Source organism: Thalia democratica, chromosome 1 (genome assembly GCF_965202585.1).
Source record: "Thalia democratica chromosome 1, ktThaDemo2.hap1.1, whole genome shotgun sequence".
Classification (NCBI taxonomy): Eukaryota; Metazoa; Chordata; class Thaliacea; order Salpida; family Salpidae; genus Thalia; species Thalia democratica.
The window spans coordinates 65784305-65797995 of NC_139165.1; the positions used below are offsets into that span (position 1 = coordinate 65784305).

At 24.3% G+C, this 13691-nt stretch overlaps 1 protein-coding gene across 1 annotated transcript; it reads left to right on the forward strand.

Moving 5' to 3' along the window:
* Positions 1–376: 376 nt before the first annotated feature.
* LOC145849216 (TBC1 domain family member 22B-like) lies at positions 377–10388 on the forward strand. The gene is made up of 12 exons (XM_082954347.1): positions 377–494; positions 692–851; positions 2276–2504; positions 4563–4697; positions 4980–5050; positions 5509–5634; positions 6168–6233; positions 6468–6588; positions 6966–7154; positions 8512–8608; positions 8817–8940; positions 9762–10388. Exons 1-12 carry the CDS (start codon positions 424–426, stop codon positions 9891–9893), a joined length of 1521 nt encoding a protein of 506 aa, XP_082810473.1. The 5' UTR covers positions 377–423; the 3' UTR covers positions 9894–10388.
* The last annotated feature ends 3303 nt before the right edge of the window (positions 10389–13691 follow it).

Sequence of the window (13691 nt, forward strand, 5' to 3'; positions counted from 1 at the left end):
TAGTCCTAGGACCAAATATTTTGAGTGCTTTTTATTTTGTTGTTCAAAAAACTCAATATGAATGATAAACAAAATTGCTGTTTACACAAAAATAAATAGAAGTAAAGTATTTTAAATTAATCTCTTAAAGTTAGTTACTATAATTCCAAAATTTCAACCCTGGTTAAAATGATAAAATACAACTGAAAAAACAAATTGTTGTTGCTCTAAATTTAGCTTTGGTATACAAAACTCTTTCTAGCTTTTGCATTGTTTTAATGATTTTAAATTATTTCTACCATTTTATTCTATGAGTATATTTATATGCATTAAAATCTATAAAACATAATTGGTATATAAAATGAATGTAATATATATTTAAACATGTAAATTTTAAAAGTATTTAAAACACTAGAACAGCTGCTAAAATGTTAAATAAGTGAAATGAATGGAAAAAAATCAAAAGATCTAAAAACTCCATTCTGGAAAAGAAAATCATCATCTTTACCTGGAAGGTAGTTTTCTTACTTGTTTTTTTCTAACTTTTAACTTCTACAAGTATAATTTTAATAAATAACCTGTTTTAATACAACCTTAAAAAATAAATTTTTATAATGTGTTTTAGTCTTTAAATTTTTTTGTAAATAAATTGATTATATAAATTATGTGATAATGATTTATTTAAGTTACTCACTGTTAATAATAACAACAGTTCAGTACAGCAACCTCGAGGTCGTGGGAAGTTATCATTTGAGCAGTTTGAAGATGACACTGTGGATGCATGGGATGTTTCCTCTGATGATATACTTAAAACTCAATTAGAATTGCTTACACAACAACTCAACACCACAGAACTAAGCAAAGTTGATCAAGTTTGTTATTTTTATGCAATTGTATATAGAGTTAAATAAAAGATTTCAAAGTAGTGTTATAGATTTAATACTGTTATTTTGAAGTTTTTAAATGTTTTTGTACAAACAAAATTTATAAACTAGTAACAACCGTTTTATTTCAGAAATCTTATAGATTTTTCTTTAGCTATTTTGCTACAGATATTTCACTGCATTTGATATTAGATTATAATAAAGACATGATATTTTACAGGTGTTTGAAATAAACCTTTTTTAAGTATTTTTTCATATTAAAATGTTTAATCTTTTAACTATGTAGTTGTACAAGAATTAGTACTTGTTTTTAGATTGATTTATTGCTAAATAATTTCAGTAAATGAGTCTAGTCTATTTAAAATGAATAATATCATTATAAAGTAATAAAAATTATTAGTTTACGTATGGTGTGGTCTTGTAAATAGTTTGTATAAATTAAAGCATAGTTATTTAACCAATATTTTATTTAATTTTTTTTAATTAAGTTAATATTTATTAACATTTATGTGACAAGATCATTGTAACATTACTAAAATAAAATCTAGACAAAGTTTCAAGTATTATTAGGTCTTTAACATTGGTGCAGTGTTATTTAAAAAATAAATTCATTGTAAAAAAATCTTGTAGTAGAAAAGTTGTTGTAAAAAAAGATTTTTATGTTGTATTATAAGTTTAATGTATATTGTTTGTTAAAAAAAAGATTTTAACTTCTAAGGGAAAAACTAATTAATTGTCTTTTAACCAACAACTTGAACTTTGTACAAATTTAAAGCTTTTTATTTTTTATAAATTTTCACTATACAAAAATTAATTACTTTCTGGTAGCTTAATTCATTTTTATCTAAGAAATAGTATACTAAAAAAGTTCTAAAAATAGTTAACAAGTTTGAATACTTAAAAACTACTAAAAATTTTGACATAGATTTACTTTAATTACTACAGGGTTGCCACACACTCAGGGAAACTCAGGGAATTTTCAATTTGTAGAAAATCTCAGGGAAACTCAGGGAATTTTGATTCTCTTTTTTTAACTCAGGGAAACTCAGGGTAGTTTTGGTTTTTTCTAAAAATTTCAGGGAAATTTTATTTTATTTTTTTTAAATCTCAGGGAAATGTTTTTTCTAGATCTTGAAGGAGATTTAGTTAATCCAGTTTCAATATTTTGTTCAAAAAAGTTAATTTTATTCATTTTTAAGTGCTTATTTAGAAATTTTTTAGCCTTGCAGCAAGTTCTTCAATATTCTTAGAATTAATGTGGTAATTTTTTAAGAAATAAGAATATATTTAAGGGTTTGTAAAAAACTCAAGGAAACTCAGGGAAAATTTTTTGACTCAAATAGTGGCAACCCTGTTACTATTAAAAAGAGTAAATATATACAAAATTTCAATTATAGTTTTTGGTGAAACAGATAAGAGCAACTGCTCAAGCGGTAATTGAGGAACATTCAAAGCTGAATGACAAAAAGAAAGAAGATAAAATCAGCTCAAAAGATAATATTTGCAAAACAGAACAACAAGAAAAGCTATCTGAATCAGAAAACAAAGACAAGCTTGAAGTTGATTCAGAGAACAAAAATAAACCACCTAGCAACAACCCTCTTGATCAAATTCCCATCAAAATCACATTAGAACCTCCTGGTATGGTTTTGTTAGTGAATTGTGTTTTTATAAACTGAAAATCATGAAAACTAATTTTCTTTCATTTTCAGTTATTTATATTGTATTATGTTAGGTTTCCAATAACAGTTTTTAATAACTAGAGATGTACTAAACAGGCTGCCACAAGGTCAGGAAAAACTTTAAAAAATGACAAAAGTCAGAAAAAATAAGTTTTTTTTTTAAGTCAGGAAAAGTCAAGAAATTTGACAAAATTAGAAAAAGCATCACATTTTGTGAGATCAAATTTACAAAATATATAATTTTCCAAAGCCTTCAAATGGTAAAAAATTAATTAAAAATCCTTTAAAGTCAAACGATAAGTGCAAAATTTTCCTAGAAATTTACAAAAGTACTTATATTCCAATGCTTTCATCTAATAAAAATTAGTAAAATATCCTTTATAAAACTGCAAAATTTTTCTATTAACATATTGAACAACTACCCTACTTAAACAAGCAGTTTTTGTATGCTTTTTAGTATTGATGATCTGTGGCAAGGACAAATCCATGGTGAAACTGTGATATATACACTAAATGTTATCATACTGAATTTTAGAATCAAAGTGTTCTTAGTTTTTAAGTTACAAAATACAAGTATTTTGCTGACAGAACTGTTTATTGCAAATGCATCAATCATACACAGATAGTTCAAGTGATGTAATGGAAGTTAGATGATTGAGTTTACAAAAAAAAAAACTGTTGTTTTAACCTGTATAGATATAAGATTGAAAGCTTCCTATAGTTTTAAATGTTTTATTATGTATTTTAGAATAAGTTTAGATTAAGATTTTGATTTAGAAAAGTCAGGAAAGTTTTAGTAAAAAGTCAGGAAATTTTTCTCAGCTTGACCGCCAACCCTAAATAAATTATTTTGTATACAACAAAATTATATTTATTTAAAGTAAAAACTAATTAGATTTTAGAAATATAACAGCTGTTTTTAATAGTAAAATATAGTTTATTTGCAAAATTTGTAGTTTACATAAATGTTTACAAATTAATTTTTCAGTTATTAACATTTTATTGATGTCTGGTTTTGATAAAGAAAAATTTTATTTTTCAATAAATTTATGTTTAAAACGAGCTTATATTGTAAACAAATATATCATATGAGTATATAATTTTAAATAGACAGTAAGATATATAAACTACTTTTTAAACCTTTTTAAAGTTTAATTTGTTCAGCCTATAATGAAAATATTGTAGTCTTGATAAAAAATGTTTACTGATGTTCATATTCATTTACACTATTTACATATTTTTTTTGTATTATCAGCATACTTATTGTGTTTTACTTATTTAAATTTTGTTAAATAAAGTTACTGTTTTGATATCGAAAAGAATAGTTTTTCATAATTTAAGTATTCATGTAGTAAATATAAATAATGTATAATAAATGATAAACTAAAATATATAATATCTATATAACATGTAATATTAGTACATGTGATAAAGAGAATAATTTTGTGTGAGAATCTTTTTGTGTTCTTTTGTGATTATACCATTTGTGAATTTTAAGTTTATTTTCGATAGATAAGCTTAGTTACAGCATTTAAATTTAAAGAAATATATATTTACTGTAAGATTATAAGTATAAGCTTCTTAGTGATAATTTTACAATAGTTGTTGTCATTAGAACTGCTTTAAAACATAAAGTTATCGGTTATTACTTTCATTAGTACACAAAAAAACTAGAATTACTTAAGTTGTTTAGTGAAGTTACTTGAACATTTAATAAAAGCTGTCATTAGTTAAAGAAAACTTTAATGAAAATAATGTTTGAAATTGTGATAGCTAAAATTTTAAGCCATCAGTTTTCGTTTTAGTTGTATACAAAATCTTATTGGTATTTTATAAATGTTTTTTAAATTAACTAATGATGTTTTTATGATACTGTTTTTTTTATTTGGAAGATTAATATAATTTTCTGTATTAAATTTATAAATAAGTTTTTAATACAAATATTGTTAGTTTATACAAGTAACATTAAAGTTACAAATGCTTAACTTGCTAATTTCTTACGAACAACTCGTAACAGCAAACAAGAGAGGTGCTGGCTCGGCGCCTAAAGCTCAGCAAATCAGACTTCCAATGACATCTCCTCAATCACAGCGCGAGTTGAACAGACTTAAAAAATTTAAAACGCTCATTGACGCCGAAGACATTGATCTTGGTATTTTTTAGAATGTTATTAGTCGGCTATATGCATGATAAGTACAATGATGAGTATAACAAAATCAAATAAATTATATTGTAAAAATATGATCAATATCGTTGTTTTATTTATTTTATTAGAAATATTGTATTTGGATGTAAGTATTTTGAAATTGTTCAATATTTTTTAAAAGTTTGATAAATTTCTAAATTTACTTTTTATCATGACATGTCTCAAAAGTCAAATTTTAGTTTCTACTTAAATTGTTTATAGAACTGATTTAACAATTTTATTTTTTAGATGAGCTAAGAAAATTGAGTTGGTCTGGAATACCTTCAGAAGTTCGCCCTCTCACATGGCAGTTACTTTCTGTTTGTTTTTATTGTATATTTTTGAAGCTTACATACACATTTCTAGCATCCATATAGTTTATGAGTTCTTAAAAAAAATTATAACAAAACAAAGTTTCGGTTTTTTTTAATACGTGCATGGTTTTTATATCAAAATCTAAATAGTTTTTAATAAACTAGCATGTTGTAATTTAACTTGAAAGTTCGTAGTTTTATTATGGCCAGGAGGTGTCAAATATTATTTTACTAAAGTTAGTTTCTTGAAAGCTATAACTATAACATTTTTTTTATATATTTGTTTCTATTAATCAAATTTTTTGTATATTAAGTTTGTAAAATGAGTAAATAGCAATTTTTTTGTCAATGTTCTTGAAAATTATAAGTTACTTAAAGTCAATCTTTTTATACGTTTCTAAATTATTTTTAGCTAATAAAGTCTACTCTAGTTGACTGAAATAAAATACAATAAATATTTGCAGTCTTACTTACCAACTAATAAGGATAGAAGAGAATTAGTATTAGAAAGAAAACGAGCAGAGTATTTCAAATTTGTTGAACAATATTTTGAAAGTAGGCTCACAACACACCAACAAACTTACCAACAGGTTTGTAAGATAAAAAATATTTAGAAGTTTTAAAATTTTTAACATTTACAACGATTAATTAAAAACAAAAAACTACAATATTTAAATAAATCCGTGTTTATTTACAGTTCACAATAATGCGTATAAAAACCTAACTTATAGTAAAACTAGCGGTTTTTTATATAAATTTATAGTTTTTAACATAGTGAGTGACTGAAAACTTTTTTTACTGAGCAGAGTTTAGAAATTTTTAAAAACAATTGATGTAATGATTTTTTCTTGATGGAAAGACTTAAGTTTTTTTATAAGCTCTGTAGTATGTAAACTATTAATGGAGTAAAAATGTTCAACTTCCTTTTAATATATTAGACAAATATTTTATACTGTAAACTAAATACTATATTTGTTTTTAAAATGTTCACCAAAAATTTATCTAAATACAACTATTAAAAAACATGTTATTGTTTTATATACTAAAGCTAACGAAAATTACAACATAGAAATATTTTTTTGATATGGAGATTACAATTAATATAATATTTTACTTTATACAGATACACATAGACATACCAAGAACTAATCCGTTAATACCACTTTTTCAACAAGAAGTAGTGCAGCATGTGAGTTTCAATATGAACAACTTGTTTTAATTTTTATGTTTGGGTTAAAAAAAATAAATTAACTTGAAATATAATGGTCAACAAATGATATTTTTAGTCTTTTCTGCAACTCATATTGCAATTATGCTTACTTAACAAAAAAAAAAGAATTAAGAAGTAATCTAAAGGAATTTTTTAACTTAACTTAATAACTATGATAATTTTTCGATGGTTATTTATGACTCATACTTGCAGATATTTGAGCGACTGTTGTTTGTATGGGCGGTGAGACACCCAGCATCCGGGTATGTTCAGGGTATAAACGATCTGGTCACTCCATATTTCATCGTATTCCTTTCAAAACACTTGAATGAAGGTTTGTAACGTATTAGTACATTTGCTTTCGTAAAATAATTGACTGTGAGGATGATTAAATTCTAGTTTGAATTTTTTCATGTATCAGAATCATTTTATTACTTTCAAATTGAACAAACTTTGAGTGTTTTTCTTCCCTCAAGTTAAGCGCATAAAAACTTAGTTAAATAAATCACAAACTGAATACACTTTACTTTTTTTATTTATTAAAAGTATCCAAGCATCGTCTCATTTTGTGTTTTTTTATGATATTGTGGTTTTTCCATTCAAAAATTCTAATCAACGTTTTTTTGACATTTTACCAGAATGATTCCAATGTTTAAACTTTTTGCTAATACTATACTACTTATGTCAAAAACGAAAGTTCCATTCAAACAGAAGAAAGGATGTCGGTGGAGTCGTTCGAGGTGAGCAAGTTGCCGGAGAAGGTGATTCACGAAATAGAAGCGGACGCCTTCTGGTGCACCACTCACCTGCTCGACGGAATACAGGACAATTACACTTTCGCCCAACCCGGAGTGCAGTGGAAAGTCAACATGCTTCGGGAGCTCACCAAAAAAGTTGACTGTTAGTTTCAGTTTGTTTAAAGTTTTGTTGGTACTTTTGTTTTTGTTTTTAGTTAGTTTTGAGAACAATAAAGTTTAAGACATAGAAGTATAAACTAAGAGAGTTTTTGTATTAAACAAAATAAAAGATACTTGTCGGAGTATTTATATATCGCTTCATATAATTTTTTTTTGACTTTAAACACTTTCATATCTCATTAAGTTGTAGTTCTAATTAGTTAGAAGAAAAGTAGTAGCACATATAATAAAATAAAATCGAAATAAATACTAGCTTTACTAAATAGATTAGTTAAAAAAATTATATTTATTTATTATTAATATAAACAGTTTTAGTGTAATATACTTTTTTTATTATTTATTATTACGTCGTACAATTTCCATAAAATTTTCTAGTATAGTTTTATCTTTAACTTGGTAAAATTTTTCTAAATAAAAGTTTTTAGATATCTTATACCATATTTCATGAAAAAAAATTAAGTTTAATTAAATATTAAATATATACGTTTACAATTTTTTTCCTTAAGTATGTTTATGAAACACAAATGATAGACAAAGTATGTTTATTGTGTATTGATAAACATTTTAATTTAACAGAAACATATTTCAAAAGTTTGTAAAGTTATTATATAATAATAGTTGTTATTTTTTAAATTGATTTTAAAAATTATGATTAAGTTAATTCTTAACTAGGCTGAAATTGTCACTAATATTTTTAAAATGTGTTTTTAGAATTGTTTATATGTTTTAAAGACACAAACTAGCGTATGTTTAAGTATTTTTGTTTTATTAGTCATAACATATTATAAAATAGTTTTTTTGTCTAATGTACTTCATTTTTTGTTTGTTTTTAAGTTTCCGTAATATAAGTAAGTAGTGATTTAACAGTAATTACAGTTTAGTTAGACACTCACAAAGCTCAATTGTATAAACAAAAGTGCTGTTACTCTAAGTTTGTTTTTACGTAATCTTTTGACTAGTTACGTTTTGTTTATTAGTTGTTAAGCATATCTGATACTTGTCATATGTATAAAAAGTAAAACTTTAAACTTTTCTAATTAACTTTTAATTTCTTATATATCTAAAATGTTGCATATAGACGTTAAATTTAATTTATTATGCAGTTTAAAATTATTAAAAAGTTTATATGTATATTTATATGTAATACATTATATTTTTTGACATATAAATAACATAAGTAGTTTTATAAGTAATAGTATTAATCATTTGTTTTGTATGTATGATTCAAGAACACTTCTGTTTAATTTTTTATTTCTGAATATATGAAAGGAATTTAGTTTTGTTATTGTTAAGTTAAACATAACCATTTAGTGTTTTAATCAATTTATTTTATATAACAGTAGAACTTCACACGCACATGCAAAACGAAAACCTTGAATACATTCAGTTTGCCTTCAGATGGATGAATAACCTCCTTATGAGAGAGATTCCATTAAGGTTTTTATTTTTTATATTAGTACTGTTTTTGGTTTATTTACAAGTTGAGTTTGTAAGTATTAACTTATACTAAGTGTTTTATGGACATTTTTAAAATTAGGCATTTTTGTTTTAATAGAACTTAGTATCAAATAAATTTAACATCTTTATCTAACGTTGTTTTTAATATAAATATGTTTAATGGTAATTAAATTTTAAAAATATTTAGTTGCACAATAAGATTGTGGGATACTTATCTTGCTGAACAAGATGGATTTTCAAGTTTTCATATTTACGTGTGTGCTGCTTTCTTAAAACACTGGAGAAATCAACTTCTAGGAGAAGACTTTCAAGTTTGTATTAAAAATTGAAATTAATCAAATTTGTGTCTTCATGTTGTTAATCATAAAATCTTTACTAGTAAACAGTTTAAATATATTTTGACGTTTTTTTTCCTTAGGTTAGTAGATTAAACCGATACAGACTTTTTCTTACAACTGCAAAAGTAAAAAAAAAGATTTAAGCATAAATTTGAAAAAAAGTGTAATTGAAAATGAAAACAGTATTTTTGACCACAGTATTTTTTTTAAATTGAGTATTCTAATTTAATAAAATCTAAATATTAACTTTTGCCACTTCGGTTTGCTTACTTACATGTTGTAACAAAAATAATTTTTCAAGGATAATTTTTTAGCTCTACTAGTTTTAAAGCTGGATAATTAAAAAAAGTTATTAATACAAATAACTAAGTAAAAACTAGTGATGTACGGTACCGGACTCACTATCCGGATCCGGCTGGATATTGCCATTTTTGTCTGATATCCGGATCCGGCCGGATCTTGATATGAAAAAAAAAATCCGGATCCGGTTCCGGCCGGATTCTAATTTGAAAAAAAATTCCGGATCCGGGTCCGGTACATCACTAGTAAAAACATTCTTAGTTTTGATATCTATCGTTTTACTTAATTAATAAACATAATGAAAAATAAGCTTTTTTTCTTACTAAAGTTTGAATCTATTCATAATTTTTCATTAGTATTATACTCTACAGTTTTTAGAATAAAAAGTTAATAGTTTAAATTTAATACTATCATAAAAAAAAGTTCAAATACGTTCAATATTTTATTACTTTATAAATCATGTTTTTGTTTTTAATAAATTTCAATTGTTCCAGGGTTTAATGCTGATGATACAAAACGTGCCTACTCATCACTGGGCTGATGAAGAAATAAAGTTGCTACTAGCCGAAGCCTTCAGGCTCAAATACACTTTTCAAGGTGCACAAAGTCATCTTGAAGCTACGTAGTTATCCCTGTGCCAATATAACAATTTTATTAATGATACAGTTAGTATGATACTTGATTATTGTATTATACATATTGCTTTTTATATATTTTTACTAAAACTTAGAATCTTAAGTCGAGGATTTAAAATTTTTGTATTTGTAGTGAATTTATATGCTTTTTATAACAAGTTTTAATTAAATTTTTAAATCCTTTAATTTTTATTTGAAATCTGATAATAATTTTAAACCCATCTAATAATTGTTATAGTTTAGAGTGCTTAAATACTTGAATTCTTTGCATTTAATTTATATATTTTGATTTTGATTTTACGTTCCTATTAATACTTTATATTTTTTTTTTAATATTTTTATTTAAAATATTTAATTTAGCTACTTTAGTAAAAAAAGATTTATAAGTAGTTTTAAACTTGCAAGTAAATCATCGTAAAAGAACTGTTGCAATTTTATACTTTGATTACTTATTTTTTCAAATACTAGTTTACACATTTAATAAAATTTTTACAAACAACTGACGATTTTTAAAGTGTTAAATTAAATTGAAAAATTATAATTTAAATATTTTTCTACTTTGTAAAACTTAATGTTATTCTACTAAAGTTTTGTATATTTGAAATAACACTGTAGAATTTTTTGTGAAATTAAGTATTAAAAGAATGTTTATAATTTTACTTGCGTTTAAGTGCTAAAAAAAGTTTTTTAAACAATACATGTTGAAAATAAAAACTACAAAACATCAATAAAGATTTATAAATTTATTTATTCTGAACAAATTATTTCAAAATTGCATGAAAAGGTAACAACTTAATCAAAATCAAAAAGATTTGATAAATCACCACTTGATATGCCTATTTTTATATAACTAAATCAAAATTAATTCAAACTGTTTGAACGCCAACTGGACCCGATTAAGTATAAAACATAGTTTTCTTTTTTAATTTGATAAGTTTAAAGTTTATATATTTAAATAATTCACAAAGTTAGATATTTTTACATATTTTCTTTTTACTGAAAATAATTCCGAACTAATTAAATACTTTTATATATTTTCCACTAATTTTTTAAAGCTTTTATCAATCACAAAACGTCATGGGATATCAGAAAACTAATTTTACAAATTTTAAAAAATACTAATTTTTAAGTCACTATGCTTTTACTCACTCATGATGTTTTCTCGTTTTTTAAGGTTAGAAATTCATCACCTTCTGCGAATTCTGTCTAGTCATTACTTTGGCTGTATTAAATTTTTAACAAATTTTTAGTTAACGGATTGATAAATTTTTATAACTTTTAGTTGAAAATTTTTAAATAATACTTCCTCTTTATTTATAGAAAATTTCAACTAGGGGTCAGCGTTCTTTCTTAACTAACGAGCAAAATTGTTTAAACAAACCTTTCGCGGGTTTGTTTAAACACTACCATTACAAATTTATTACCTAAGATAGTTACAAAAAGTACTTTTTAAAATTTAGAAGGTAAAACTAATGTGTTTTCAGGCTCTGAAACAAAAGCTTTATTGTAGCTGTAAAAATAAACCAAGTGTAGTATAAAACACGATTTACCTGATTAAATTTAGTCAGAGCTACTTCAATTGTTTTTTCAATGAGTTCCACGACAGTAAAAAGACTCGAACGAAAATAAAGTAAAACGTCAATCTATTTGAAAATTTTCTAATATTCTGTATGTATCTAATCCTGCAAAAACTTGATCAAAAGAAATAGAGTATAAATATTCAATTTTAAAATCATGTTTATTGAAATTAAGCTATGTACGTAAATTTAAATACGTGATATTTGAAGGAAAGCCTTAATTGATACATAAAAAGAACAAAATTTAAAGCTTATTGCAGCAATTTAACTTTCCAAATTAATTTAAAAATTTAACTAATTTTTTAACAAACTTTACAAAATCGGGTATAAGCATCTTAATCTTATGTTTATCGTTAACCATTAAAAAATAAAATTACTTGTTACAACTGCTAAGAAAAACAGTTTTACTGTTTTTTGTTGTAAGCTGTACATCATGTGTAACTCAATAGCCGAAGAATTTTTTTGTACCCCAGGTCATTGAACAAAACTAATGGGGCGCTTTTTTTTTAGTTCAATAAACAATGATATTTTTTTTTATTCTCAAACACTGGAGCTAGGCAACAAAACTGTCGCCAATTAAACTGACATAAACACAATAGACACTAAAATAACTATTTTTTACATAAATATATAAAACCAGTTCAAAAACAAAAAAAAAAGTAAAATTCATACCAGAAAAACTAATGAAAAATATTATTTCAAATGGCCTATGTATTAAAATAAAAACATAAAACCATTTTTAGACAAAGTTGTTTTGTTATCTTCTACACAATTAGTTTATAAATTTTCTTATAACTACTTAAGAAAACGTTTTTTATTTTTTGTTTTGTTGAATTTATATAAATTATAGTCATACGCTGGACCTAGGCTTCACAGATTTGACCATTAAACTGCAACTAACATGAAAACAGACAAATATTTTTTATACACAAACAAAACAAAAACGTTAATAAGTGTTTATTTAACAAAAAAGTATTCAATAAGTCTTTCGAAAGACTTGATGTACAAAAAACGTTTCGATTATCGAGTCACACACAATGGATGCAGTTTAATTTCTTGCCTAGGACAAATTTAATATTTTTGGTTTAAATTGGTAATAATTAAAACACAAAAATAAAATTTGTATTAAATAATAATGAAAACTCTGGTACAAAAAGTAACGTAAAATACATTTATTGTTAGACAAATTACTTTTTGATCTAATAACTACTTAATAAACGTTTTATAGAACTTTGTTCAGTATTATGATGTTTGGTCTTCTCGACAAGACATAAAGGTAGTATACATGATGTGTAACTCGACAACCGAAGAAATTTTTAGTGTATCAGGTCATCAAAAAAAACTTTTGGAGCGCTTTTTTTGTTCAATAAACAATATAATTTATTTATGTCAACATTAGACTGAGACAACAAAACCTTCGCCACTTAAACTAACATAAACATCAAAATAGGTATAAAAGCATAAACTTAACTTTATACAAAAGTACATAAAATGACTTTAAAATTTATGTAAAAATTTATAAAATCTATAGAAAAAAAATATGAAAATATTATTCTTAAAGCGCTAATTATTACAATAAAAACATAGAGGCATTGTTTGCTAAAGTTATTTTGTTATTTTCAGCAGTTTTAGTATTATAACTACTAAAGGAAAGTTTTTTAGTTGTTAATTAAATGATTTTGTATAACTTACAGTCGAACGCTGAACTTCGGCTTCACAACTTTGACCATTAAACTGCAACTAACACAAAAACAGACAAAGTACACCAAAATAATTACTTTTATACACAAGATACAAAACGTTGGTTATTGTTTATTGAAAAAAGCACTCAAAATATATTTTCCAATGACTTGGTGTACAAAGAAAGCTTTTCAGTTTTTGAGTCACACATAATGGATGAAGTTTATTGTCTTGCCCAGAACATATTTGCTATTTTTGGTAAAAATAAGTGATTTTTAAAAGCAAGATTGAAACTTTGTATTAAAAAAATGATGAAAACTTTGGTAAAAAAATAACCTAAGATACATTAATTATTAATCGATATTGTACTAATGTTAAAAAACATAGTGACACGTTTTATATAATTTTTTTAGTACTAATATTATTTATTGTTCTCAACAAGACAATAAACTGTATACATGATGTGTTACTAGACAATCGAACTTTTTTTTTGTACATCAGGTCATTGAGCAAAACTTTTGCAGTGCTTTTT